At 38.5% G+C, this 14234-nt stretch overlaps 1 protein-coding gene across 2 annotated transcripts in view; it reads left to right on the top strand.

The window, feature by feature from the left end:
- MDFIC2 (MyoD family inhibitor domain containing 2) overlaps positions 1-10600 on the top strand; it is a 112340-nt gene extending 101740 nt beyond the window's left edge. For both annotated transcript variants that reach the window (XM_050778553.1, XM_050778552.1), the window contains one exon: positions 7883-10600. In XM_050778553.1, coding sequence (XP_050634510.1) covers positions 7883-8142 — 260 coding nt within the window. In that variant the 3' untranslated portion in view covers positions 8143-10600. The remainder of the gene's footprint in view (positions 1-7882) is intronic.
- Positions 10601-14234: the final 3634 nt, after the last annotated feature.

Raw genomic sequence — 14234 nt, 5'->3', positions numbered from 1 at the left:
TCACTACTTCATTAAAATGGCAACTGACACCCAAGAGCCTCACGCAAAAAAAAAAAAAAAAAAAAAAAAAAAAAAAAAAAATAGCTGACTACTCTTCATTCAAAGAGCAAAGGAGATCCATGAAGATAATTAAATTAGATCATTTCCAGGAAATTCAGGTTGTAAGCTGACCACATAGGTGATAGTCCACTTGTCCTTTTCCTCCCGTGTGAAAAATCTCCCCAGTGAAGTAAGAGCTTTTGGCACCCGGATAAAAGAGAAAGGAAAAGAAGTCAGCCTAAGACCCCCAAAGAGTGATAAGAAACTCTTATTATCCTAAACAGCAAACATCAAGGAAATCAAGAGTTAAGTCAGACTCATTCCATTTTAGAGAATTTTCGATAGTAATTGTAATTAATTTAAGGATGCAGAAATTGAGATCTGGGGTCATTGTTCGTACTGAGATAAATACAGAAATATCTTTCAGGAACAGCAGGGAAAACAGAAGGGAAAAGAGAATATTGCATCCACTTTCATGTAGTTTGTGGCTAATTTATTTTCGAATGTATAAATGAGTGCGTAGGAATAGATGCTTAATTGCTAATATCTATTATTTATATACATTGCCCCACTTAAAACAGGATGGAAAAGCCTCACACATGCAGATTTTGTAAAATGTGTTACATCCATTAGCACAGTTCATGGTGTGTGCTCTGATGGGAATTTAAAAGGATCTTTACTGCACATCACACACTGTGTGCTGAAACATTACTTTATTACTAAATTGTGGTTCATCGTGTGTGGTCCCTTTCCTGAATAAAATGGAAAGTGTCCAGAGGACTATCCGTGTCCCCACTTCTGTTTCTGCAATCTTCTGATTGTGAAATCTTCTCTGTGGATAAGAAAACCAGAAATATATATGATATTAGAAAACAGTCCCCTTAAAAATAATCCTGAGAATATATCTAATTGATGTATAATTTTGAATTTGAGGCATCTCATCCAGGTGGAAGAGGAAAATCATAAATACAAGATACCTCAAAAGAATAGTCTTAATTACACCATGGACTACTGAATAAAATGATTGCATTTTCTACACTGTAAATTTCATACAATTAAATGCACTAGTGTCACCTTATAAAATGTTTCAATTTTATAATTATTTCAGTTCATTTGCTCAGAAAAAAACATAAGCACAAATTTACTTAGTATCACCCAAATCTAGTCATTCTAGTTCTAAAGAACTGACTTGAGTGTTAGTTGTGCTTGTCTGAACTTAAATAGATCTTGACATATTTAAGTAGCTATTAAAATTGATAACATCAGGGATGATACCCCAGCTAGAGAAAGGCATTCAATCACTCTTTATTTATTCCCATTCTACATTACAGACATTTTTTAAAGAACTCAATGTGGGGGAGTGGGAACTGATTTTTATACTTTTGGAAACTTTTAGTAATCAGTGGATTCATTGTGTCACGAATCTCATTATGATGCTGAATTCTCTGTGATAGCATATTAGTGTATTAAAATACTGGCTTTGGGCTGGTATCATGTTGGCTCTTTTCTTTTTCTTTGCTTTGAGGAGGAAGAGGAATGATTGTGATTTGTCTGGAGTCACTTCTGGGAGAACGATTCTTGCCACTTAGGATAAGGAGTCCTGGGGTAGCAGGAGGTGTGCTTCGGCAGCTCGGAAATGCTTCAGGAACTACTGTGGTTGCTCTTATCCCTCCCACCTCCTAATCATGGGCACCAAGATGGCAAGATCCAAAGTTGGGAGGGCAGAATCAGGGAGTGCAGGACCGCAGCCATAAGGCTCCCCTCAAATACACTTGTGGAACCTCCTTGCATTGCCATCTTTTCCAGTCTAATTTAAAATGATGCTTTCTAGTGAGAGAGATTCTCCCTCCTAATTAGCCAGTCCCCAGTTGTACATTTAACACCTCTGGAAGCTGTGTTAATTCTTCAGTGTCATTAGGGTATCACTTTGCACATCACGGCCTCCGTGTCCTAAAGGTGCCTCGGGGTGTAGCAAGGAAATGAACCCCAAGGGGGTTTTTGTCATGGCTTTTTGCTCCCAGCGAAACACCACTGTTGACTGTGCAGCCTGCAGGTCTCTGATCCATCTTAAACCTTCTTTAATTCAGGTTTAAGGAAGGAAAGCCAGGTAGACACTTCAATAGCAGTGATTAGAGCCTCTGCCAGGATGCCAGGTGTCCTATAGAGGAGATTTAATACACAAATAACTTGTGACAAAGGTATTAGAAGAGCAGAAAAGTCAAATACAGTGAACAGTAAGCCACCCAGACGTTAGCAACAGCAAGAAGCCCCTCCCACCTCTTCCTTTCGTCCCACTGGCCTCCTAGTGCACTGGTATGAACTTGGAGACCACTAGTACTAACTGTTGTCAGACAGACTACTAGTCACTAACCACTATCAGATAGAGCACTAGTTACTAACCGTTATCAGATAGACTATGAGTCATACCCACTATCAGATACAGCACTAGTTACTAACCCGTTATCAGACAGACTACTAGTCACTAACTACTATCAGATAGAGCACTAGTTACTAACCCGTTATCAGAGAGAGCACTAGTTACTAACCCGTTATCAGATAGATTACGAGTCACTAACCACTATCAGAGAGAGCACTAGTTACTAACCGTTATCAGACAGACTACTAGTCACTAACCACTATCAGATAGAGCACTAGTTACTAACCCGTTATCAGAGAGAGCACTAGTTACTAACCGTTACCAGATAGATTACGAGTCATAACCACTATCAGAGAGAGCACTAGTTACTAACAGTTATCAGAAAGACCACTAGTCACTAACCACTATCAAATAGGCCACTAGACACTAACCGTTAGCAGATAGACCACTAGTCACTAACTGTTATCAAGTAGACTACTAGTCACTAACCATTACCAGATAAACCACTAGTCAGTCACCAATCACTGTCAGATAGACCACTAGTCACTAACCACTGTTAGACCACTAGTCACTAACCACTATCAGATAGACCACTAGTCACTAACTACTGTTAGACCACAGTCACTGCCATTAGCCAGAGCCACAGAGGGAAGATATACACTCAGAGAGAGAGGAAAGCAAAGAGAAGATAAAACCACTGCCTAAGACACCACCCAAAGCAAAGAGCAAGAGGAGAAGTACCCTGAATTTTCTCTTCCTCCCATCTTGCAGGTTCCACTTACTGCCTTCTACTGTCTGAATCTGGACAGAAGCCACTAAGAGCAACTGGAAAATGTTCTTTGCCAATCTTGGGAATCCAGCACAGAGGAGGGCAAGAGGAGGGAATGGAGAGGGAAGCAGGCCATCAAGAAGCCAGCAGTGGCCTGTGCCATGCTCAAGTGTGTCAGAAGGAAACTGGGAGCATACTATGGAAGATAGGTTGGCGTCCTAGTTAAAAACTATGGAGGAGTCAGTCTGGATTCAAATTACAGTGCCGCAATAGCCTGTGTTTCCTGGGGCATGCCTTTAAACACTCTTTGCCTCAGTTTCCTCATCCATAAACAGCGATCATAATAGTACTCAACTCAGGGTTATTTGGAGACCTGCATAAGCTCTATGTGGAGGCCTGCACAAAATTTGTAATAGTGAAGACACGGAATCAAACTAAAGGTCCATCAATGATAGACTAGTTAAAGAAAATGTGGTACATATACACCATAGAGAACTACACAGCTGTAAAAAAAGAACAAGATCACATCCTTTGCAGGAACATGGATGGAGCTGGATGCCATCATCCTTAGCAAACTAGCACAGAAACAGAAAACCAAATACCACATGTTCTCACCTATAAGTGGGAGCTAAATGATGAGAACACATAAACACAGAGAGGGGAACGACACACACTGGGGCTTATTGGAGGGTGGAGGGTGAGAGGAGGGAGAGGATCAGCAAAAATAACTATTGGGTACTAGACTTAATACCTGGGTGATGAAATAACCTGTCCAATAAACCTCCATGACACAAGGTTACCTATGTAGCAAACCAGCACATGACCCCTGAACTTAATAAATGTTTTTTTAAAAAAAGAATTTAAAGAAATGTTTAAAAAGTTACAAAACAAAGGTTCTAAATAAAGAAGGAGAAGAGAAATAAACACCCCCCAAAAAAGTATAGAGGGCTATAGACTGGCTTTTGGCAAAATAGTTGACACATATAACAGTGTGATAGAGACCAAAGGCTTTGGATCCAGAAAGACTTAGATTTGAATCTCTGCTCTACAATCTTACAGTTGGGAGGATTTAGCACAGTCAGAAACAATCTCTGAACCTTAGTCCTTGCATCTAAAAAATGAGGACCACAATATTTACTTGTTAGAATCATTCGTTGATTTAGTCAGTCAACCAGAGAGAGATATGGTTTTTTGCCTCTTGCAACGTAGATTCTAGTAAGAGGAGGCAACAAACTAATTTCATGCCATCCTATGGTCAGTGCTATGAAGCAAAAATAAAACAGATTGCTGTGAGAGTTTCAGCAAGGATGTGATTTAGAGGGAAGTTGTTTGAAGCTAAAAACGTAAAGGTTTGAATAGGAGTTGGGTGAAGTTGGGGGACAGAAGGGTGTGCAATGCAGGCAAAAACACAGCTTGTGCAAAGACCCTGAGCCAGGTGCATTCCAAATACTGCAATTTAGTCAGTGTGGCTGGAGTGCTGTGAGTATGAAGTAAGTAGAGTAGGTCCAGAAGTCAGAGAAATAGGCAGGAATCCAGTCATGCAAGGGCTTGTAGGCTAAGGCAAGGATTTAGCACTTTTCTCTAAGAGGAGAGTGAGTTGTTTACATTTAGAATTAAAAATATCGAAGGAGCTGATGAATTTGAAGTGGGCTGGTGTGGAAGCAGAGTGTCCTTGCCAGGGGGCTATTGCTGTTGACCTGCTGGTGGCTGATGGTGGCCAGAGCTAAGATGGTGGCCCTGCAGGTGGTGAGCAGCTTGTGGAGTTTGAATACGAATTTGAGGTGGAATCAGCAGCACTCAGCAATGAATTGCATGGGAAAGGTATGATGAGGAAAAGCAAAATGACAAAGAATGACTACCAGGTTTCTGCCGAATTCATCTGTGTGTTCAGGAGCCATCCATAAAAGAAAATAGGAGGAGAAACAGATTCGTAGGACCGGGGAGTGAGAGATCCAAAATGCAGTTTGGCCTTGGTAAGTGAGATGTTTTGAAGACGTTGCAGAAGGGATGTGCAGCAGGCAATAGCCTATATGGTACACACTTTTGGATGGGCTGAGAGAAGGGGTGCGAATCATGGGATATGACTTTGAATATCACATTTATTAAACACTAAATCCCCAGGAAATAGTGCAGGCAAAGAAAAATATACTCATTCAGGACAAGAGGAAATCCAACACTCTTTTCAAACAGTTGCAAATTTTCCCCTGAACTGCTTGTGCAAACAAAAATTGGCCATATGCAAAACAGTTTTACCTGCTCATGTAGAACTATTTAACATGCCTTTTAGGAAAAGTGTGGAACACACTTGAAAGTTCGGAAAAATCTGTTTTCAATTCATTAATGTTACTATGTTGTTTTTGGGCAAGAGACTCTGCCTTTTAAAACCAAATAAAAAGGACTGACTTAGAAACAGAAAAAAAAAAAGGGCTCTATTCTCAAGTGCAAAATAGGTGGGTAGAAGGAAACAAGTGCCAATTTGGCCAAAGGATTAAGCCAAAACTTTTTTTTTCTTTTGTAAGTAAAATCTACAGTATACATCAGAAGACGAGACCTCCAGAGTCTGCCAGCTTGAGGAGACATTGGCAAGAGCAATTGAACCAAAAGGTTGTACACTCTCAGGAAATTATAAGACCACTTTACAAACAGGTCCTTCACACTCTGATAGGAAGCACCAGCTCCTATCCTTAAGGTCACCTGCATTCCTGCCCTACTTAGCTCCAAAGCAAACTTTAAACCTTGCATGTATGAAGGACAGGATCCAGTGGACTCATTTTTATATGGTCATAAGCTTGAGTAAGTCTCCTGAGCATTCAGCCTGAGGGATCACAGAGTATTCACTTGGAATATGATCTGCTGACAGACTCTTCTTTTCCAGTGGCTGCTATAGCAGCGGTCTTCATATTGGTGAAACTCAATGAGGTTGTATGTCCCTCATCTTTGACCGCCTTTTCCTTTTCAGAAAAGCATAGTTGAAACGTCTATGTACTGTTACTAACTTACTCTTGCATTTTTGTGGGCGGCTTGTGGTGACTTATGAGATATGGGAGAGTTGGTCACATGCTAAAAGCTGGCTCTAGGTGAAGAAAAATACAGCAAATTTGGCAAAGAGATGAGTATGTACACTGTAGAGGTATTGTGGAATCTGCTGCCTAAACTATAAATACTGAGTAATGGCCACAGCACCTGCAACAATATATGACAATTAAAGTAGTCATAACAGTCATGATGTGGTTCTTTACCACCATCATTCTGGGAAGAAAGGAAGGGAAGGTAAGAGAAAGAGGACAGAGAGAAAAAGAGGAAAGAAGAAGATTTTTGTTTACTTGTATTCAGGACTCACCTTATAAGTTTATATAGTGTTTTTACAAGAAACTAAAGTGGCTTTCTTTAAAATATTTGTTCCTTTTCATAAGATGTTTCCATATTTTTCTTTCACTTGCAGACTAATAATTATACGAATAATGAAAGAAAAGAGTTTTCTGGAAAATGAAAAGTAAATGAATAGGGCGATAAGAGCACTGGTACTATAGGCAAAATCTCTTCCTTATGCTTATACACTCCCCATTGACTAAAGTCTGAAAACCAAAGTTATTAGCATTCTTATTGGGACAAATATAGACTCTTAAGAAAGTCAAATTTAAATCAATTAACAAGCCCATCTAGAGGAGAAATTTTTCTCCAATTCATGCTAGAATGTTACTTTCAATTATCAATAATCTTCAGATTACTGATTTTAATTAATTAGATAATATATCACATGAACACTTACCTACCCTTTTACAAAACACACATTTTTTAGACTTTTTTAACTTAAAAGAAAGAAAAGTTATAGTTTTAACAAGAGAACTGCTACATCTTCTAACTAATTCCCTTTATGGAAACAAAAAACATAATAATCTATAACCCATCACAGCTGTTTGGCTAGAATTACCAATTGCCTTCAATGCCTTAGAGATACTTTCCAGATTTTTACAAGTCTGCGTAGTAAATTTTTAAACCAATTTTCTTAAAGAGGATTGATAAGATTTAAAACCTTTTAGGCATATGATGACGTATTTCACTTAAACAACTTGAATATAAAATCAAGGCTTTACATAACTGGAGGGAAACGGAAACAGAGATTAAAAATAAAACACAACCCAAAAGCTGTGATTATTTTAAAAAGCATTTATATTAAGTTTTGAAATGTGCTTTTTGCTTGCACTGGAATATGGGTGTGGCAGATTTATGGGAATCCATGTTGAAAAATAACAAAGCCTGATGATAAGAAACAGGGCATTTCTACAGTCTCTCCTTGTCCCCAGTCCTAATTGCTTCTTAAGCCCCAAGTATTTGGGGAGTCCCTGCAATTTTTCAGACAGTTGCAAGGTTTCCAAAGAGGTAGCTAATTGTGTGGATTCCCAGAGCCTTGCAGGCAAAGTAAATAAAGGAGTTTAGAAAAGTGACAGCACTTTAAATAACCAGATCATGTCGAATCAATAGGAAATGCTCAGGAAGTTAATAAAGCAATTACTTAAGTAGAGTGAGCACTGGCATGGGGGTGGGGGAGCTTGAGAGAAGAACGGTGTACATTACCTCTAATGTGGATAAATAATTAAGAGTTGGCTATCAAGTTATCAAGTATCCCAGCACACATGCCCGCCCTTCATAGACACCCCCAGATGTGCCACTATTAATTGGTCTTCTTCTTTAAACAGAGGAGTGTGCCTCCCTTATCCTCGCCTGTCTGTTTTGCCAGTTTTGGGACTGTCTCCTGATGCTCCCCGGCACGTGCGAAACAGTGTGTACCAAAGTGTGCTGCCCCTCTCACCGGTATCACCACACCTCGGATGAAAATCACTCTCGGAATGATTGCAACTGCAATTGTGACATGGACTGCAGCCTTTTTGAATCTTGCCACGAGACCAGCGAGTGTCTGGAACTGGCCATGGAGATTTCAGAAATCTGTTACCGCTAGTACAGTGAAGTAACCACATTCCGGCAGTCCTTTTGGCCACAGTGGGAAATTCCATTACAACAAGACTGATTTCCATGTGCTGAAATGTAAGGACTGTACACATTTCTTGGATGCTATAGGCCATTTTATTCTGCACCTGTCTAGGAAAGCTAGTATTGTCAACTCAATGGTCTTATTCCAAATTTCACAACCGCATGGCTCACTGAAAAATAAGATTCTTGATCACATGTGATGAAGAAATCTTAAATACCTCTTAAATGCCGTAGGTACAAGATGTTTCTTGACTATGAAATAGCATGTTAAGCCACTGTGTTATTGCACTCATCAGCTTGCATCACGGATTCAACCTCATTCACAAATTCAGGACAAATTAGTGCATTCTTTTAGAACTGACATACATTAGCTCGTCTTTCTAATGGACTCATGCATAAACATTATGTATTGTTGGTTATTATTAATAATGTATTGTATAACATCATTTTGTAATTAAAAATTTATTTATACAGTCTCTTAAAATTCACTTATATGTACAGTTTAGGTAGGAAAGGGAATTAAATGAATTAGAAACCATGTTCCTGTAATTACAACAGATGTCTCTAAAACATCTCCAGTGAATTTTGAATATGGTGTACTTCAAGAGAGTACTATAATTCTAGACCATATTATTGTACGTCTATGACTATGTCATAACAGGTTATTCATATTCTTAATTTGTTACAGAAAGGCTGTTAGTTATTCTAATAAGCATAAATGAGAATTATGTGCAAGTTTCAAAAAAAAAAGATCCCAATCAATTCTTCACTTTCTTCATTTTTATTTGTCAGGTCCAATAAGCAACAGGATATTAAAACAGATTCCGTTCATTTTACAAAACTATCATTTGTATAGATACTAGAAAGAAATACACGTTGAGGGTATTTATTCAGCACCAAGCTTCTTAATATGGCATGTGCATCAGAAACCATATGTTTTTCCTTGTCTGATAATTAAAGTGATCAATAATTATGTCAAGTACTTCTTTTACTTATTTTTTTTAAGAAAAAGATGTGATATAGACTGGAAAGTGAGGTTCGTCTCAAATAAGTTGAAACAGTTTGTGGTGAAAACACATCTACATTAAAGTTAGTTTGGAATCTTCTTTACTTTCTGTAGAAACAATTCCATAGTCCTTGGGCAAATACATTGCTCATTACTTTGTGCTAAATTTCAATGGATATATCTTAATATTTTCATTGGATATAAAAAAGCATCATGCATGAGTAACCAAACAAAGAACACAAAAGTGAAATGGAGAGTTGAGGGAATTTTTTGTGTGTGATTTAAGGTAACAGCAATAGCAAAAGAAAACTCCAAAATACCTGTTTTTCCTGACTTAGGAAATTTCAGGAAAAATCACCATTTGCTTTATTTCTGCAGCAAATTAACACATTTTTCTAATTTGAAGTAAATTCTCCCAAACATTGAAAACTATTCATCTTTTAAAAATATTTGTAAACTGCCTCTAAAAAGGCATTTAACCACTCTCAACTTGCTGCTGGCAGCGCAGTGCATCCATGGTTAATGCTGGCTTCATTCCTGTTTGATGATCATGTTATTCACAAACCACAGAGCATGAAAGTGCCCCACACCTTCTATGAAACAGTATTTCTGCTTTTCAGAAGCTCGAAGAAACAGCTCTATACTCGATGCATAGAACTTGTAGATCATTAGAAGAAAAAAAAAATAGATTCCTAGAACAGGAAGGGAACATAAGGCTGTTCTTATGCAACCTTCTTATATTTCACAGGGGAAAACAGAGGCCCCACGAACTGACTTATTCAAGACCACATAGTGAATTATTGGCAGTGTCAGGAACTCTAACATGGGTTCTAATTTTCTCACTACCTGCACTACTCAATTCTTAGTCCAGCTGGTACACAGTGGCACAGGTGTTAAGTTATTAAAATACTAAAACACTACCAGACCGACTCATCAACAGTTGTTGCCTTGCACCTCCTAGTGCTTCCTTATGTCCCATCCCTCCTGGCTCCTCTCTGAGCACCTACCGCTCTACCCGTGGTCTAGTCACTAAAGGAGGAACACCTGGGGGTCTCTGGAACCCTATTCTTATAATATGGTACCTGGTATCATTGGTGAGGCCATGCCATATTGTTGTTAAATATTTCAATTATCATTCCCTTATTCTTTCTACTCTACATACCCTCAAATTATGCAAAGATTGTGCATTTCAAATGTGAATTGAATGCTTGTCAATTAGAGACATAAAAATCACCAGGTCTTATGTGATAATGTGGTCAGAACACTACAAGATCTTTCTGTGGCCCTGCTTTCCACGGTTTGTTAACTTTGTTCCTCAATTTCAGAATTCACCGTGCTACAACAGAAAGGGTCGGTTATACAAAGTGTGAAATTTCTTTTCTTTATAACCAATAATAAAACATCATCCTTTTTGCAAACATGAATGGCTCTTTCAATTGAATTCTTGCACAATGAAACATACGCAACTGGGAAAATACAATTGCAGAAGTAAGGTAGATCAAAAAGGGATGTGGTTATTGATTAAATACAAATATCAGAATCTAAGAAGGCTCAGATATTTTATGCAATGATGAAGGCCTGTGATTACAAATAAAGATAATGTTGTTCTTTAAGATGGGACTTCTCAGGGAACAGAGTATTCTGATTTAAGGAAGCATGCTAGAGTAAAAGAGATTTAAGAACATACAATCTTTATATAGAATGAAGAACAGCATTTTTCCTACAGCATTATAACCACATATCTACATTGTCTTTGCTCTGCTCAAGGGATTTTTTATAAAACCATTGCTTCTGTAAAAGTCGACAAAATATGGAAAGCAATGAAGATATGAAGTTACATTTAACTTGCTAATGAAATTTTCCCACTACATAAGCTGATAGGCCTACAAAATTAATTATCAATGCTGGACAATCAAAGTTAATAGAGCGAAAGCTGCTTCAGTTTTTTTCCAAAGGCGTAAGAAAACATCCAGGCAGAGAAACTTTACAAATAGGAAACATTGTGGGAGGGTGTATTAGCACTTTTTCAAGGATAAATGTATAGATGGAAATATTTGATAGGCAGAATTCATGACCCAGTGCCTCTAAGTTTCTCTCTCTCAACAAAACAGAGAAAATTATTAATATGTACACTTAAGTAAGGTTGTTTGACTGTAAGAATTTTGCCCATCAAATACTAAGTTCCCTCAGTCCACACAAACTATAGACTCTGATAAAATATAAATATTTGATTTAAGAGTTTATTGGGTGTTCTTTGAAGAAGATCTGGGTAAAACCTAAACAGTTGCCACATGTATCTTCAGGTGAGCTGTGCAGAAAGGCAAAGTGAATAGAGTCAAACAAATTTCTAGTGATAATCAACATGGGGCTGGACTTGGTGGCTCCTAGCACTTCAGGAGGCCAGGGTGGGAGCATCACGTAAGGCCAGGACTTTGGGACCAGCCTGCGTAACATAGTGAGACCCTGTCTCTACAAAAAATAGAAATTAAAAAATTCGCTGGCATAGTTGCACGTTCCTGTAGTCTTAGCTACTCAGGAGGCTGAGGTGGAAGGATGGCATGAGCCCAGGAATTCGAGAATACAGAGAGCCACGATTATGCCACTGCATTCCAGCCTGGGTGACAGAGCAAAACCTTGTCCTCAAAATAATTAATTAATTAATATGGGACTAAAATTATATTGTGGGGCTTCTCCAACAGAGGTCCGAACAGCTCTAAATATTACAGGGAAGGAGTCCAGAATGTAGGGAGAGGGCAAGAAATGCAGGTGGGGGCCGGAGCAGCACCATTATTTGGATAAATTTGCCACCCTCTGATCTACCATCTTGATATGCTTCACAGCTCTGCTTTTTCCACTGCATCTAAAGCAGTGATTCTCAATTCCCTCCCTCCCAATTTGGCAAAGCCTGGAGAGGTAATTGATGTCACAATGGAGGGCAGGAGACTGCTACTAGAATCTTGTGGGTAGAAGCCAGAAATGTTGCTAAACATCCGTAAGGCACAGGACAGCCACCACCCCTGACTCCCACCAACAAATATCTAAATGTCAACAGCATTTCACTGAAGCATTCTGTCAGTGTCAATTATCCATCACCAATTCACCTTTAGAAACTGTTGAAAATAGAGTTGCCAGACAAAGTACAGGATGCTGAGTCAGCTTTGAATTTCAGAAAAACAACAAACAAGCATGTCCCAAACATTACATGCGACCTACTTATACTACAAATACGATTCCTGATTTATCTGAGATGCAAACGTAGCTGGGTGCTCCTTATTTCTAATTGTTAAAGCTGGTAACCCTAGTTCTAAAGACTCCACATTTTGAGAAGGGGTCAATAGAAGTGATGAACCTTCAGCTTTCTCCCAGCCGCCCAGAGAGTAGGGGTTGTTTATCTCTTTGGTGGGAGACCAGGACATTCGTTGGGCCACACTTTACAATGTGGTGCAATCTAAGACAGGTTCGGGGAGTTTGGCTTAAAGATCACCTCCATGGCATTTTCCTTCCTGTCCGCAGCTTACACAGGGCCCATGGCCCTGGACTACCCTGGCCAAATCTCCTCTGCTTCACATCTTGATTGGCAGCTGAGGAGGACCCTCAGCCAAAGGATTATCTTGATTCAAAGGGTGGGAAGAAGAACGACTTAAGTCTGCAGATCTAAAACACATTGTCTGATTCAATCCTTGGCCAGAAAGACCTGTATTAGAAGTTCTAGAAGAGCTATAAAGGAGTATTTTCTCCTCTCCAGATATTTTCCTTTCCGTATTTTGCTATTAGGGCACTTTGGGGGAGAGGGGGTAAGTGGGAGGGCGAGATGGAGACATGTTTTGGTCATGGATTGCAATACTATCTACTAAAATCCAAATTTCACCTTACACTCTTAGTATATAGTTAGGGGTGGACCAGAAAGATTGATGTGTTCTCTACATAATTTTTATTTTTATTAATTTATTTTATAGATGAGAAAAAATATCATATAGAAAATATTTAAGTATTTTTATATATTGTCACATTCTCTAAACAGCCCTATAAAATAGATTTTATTATTATTTCCATTTCTTTTTTTTAGGGAAAGAGTCTTAAAGAGGTTAAGTAAATTGTCCCAGGTTACACGGCAAATAAGCAATTATCACAAGGTTTGAGCCCAAGTCTGTTCATTCCAAAACCCATGCTTTTAATCACTAAACCTAAAAAGTTATACGTGTGAAAAATTATGAAACCAAGATAAAGTTCAAGTAGTCACTTTTAAAGCATTCAGAAAAATACAATGGCTATATTCAAAGAAAAGCATTCACTGATAGAAAATGTTTTAAGAGTTGTTATCCTGTACAATGATTAGAATTTGGAACATCTTCAAAATGCTTTTAAGATACGTACCCAATAAGGAATAAATGCAAAGTCAATGTATTGCAATGTAATCCTTATGTCAGTAGTTTTGCTTCATTTATCTATGGTTACAAAGACTTACCTTTTAGTGTTCCATTTTAGAAAAGCAACTTTGATCTTTGCTCTAAGACAGTCAATCATGCACAATGCACCCAGGCCAGCCCCTCATCAGCATTCCACCAGAGGGTTCTAGGAGCATGAATTGTTTTTAATCAGTCAACAACACTATGCTCAAAAAATGCATTCTGATACTTAGACCTTTTATCTCAAAAGCTATACAGAATCCAAGGTCACGGCAACCTCTTTTATGGTTTATTGTTCCTCAAATGTACTTAGAGTGAATTTACAAAGCCACAACTTATTTTGTGGATACAGGGCTTTCATTAAATTCAGCACTCCCCAACATCCTCTTTGTTTCCTCTTTCAGCACTTTCTGCCTATAGTTCCTCATTTGATATTGAGTTCCCGTAAAATTTAAAAAATAAAATAAGAATATTGAAGAAGATTCTCTCAGTAGCTAAGCTACTCATCATTTGAAGTTGAGACTTCAGAAAGCTCCTTTAATGGGTCCAATCACTGCTGTGTAGTTTGCAATACTAGGGGCAGGTCCCTGCAATCAGGGATGAAGGCAAGAGGCCAGGATGGTCCCACTGTCGCCACTCTGCCATTGT

This window comes from Macaca thibetana, chromosome 2 (genome assembly GCF_024542745.1).
Source record: "Macaca thibetana thibetana isolate TM-01 chromosome 2, ASM2454274v1, whole genome shotgun sequence".
Lineage (NCBI taxonomy): Eukaryota > Metazoa > Chordata > Mammalia > Primates > Cercopithecidae > Macaca > Macaca thibetana.
The sequence above is the reverse complement of the archived record's forward strand: the minus strand, read 5'-3'. Positions and strand labels throughout refer to the sequence as shown.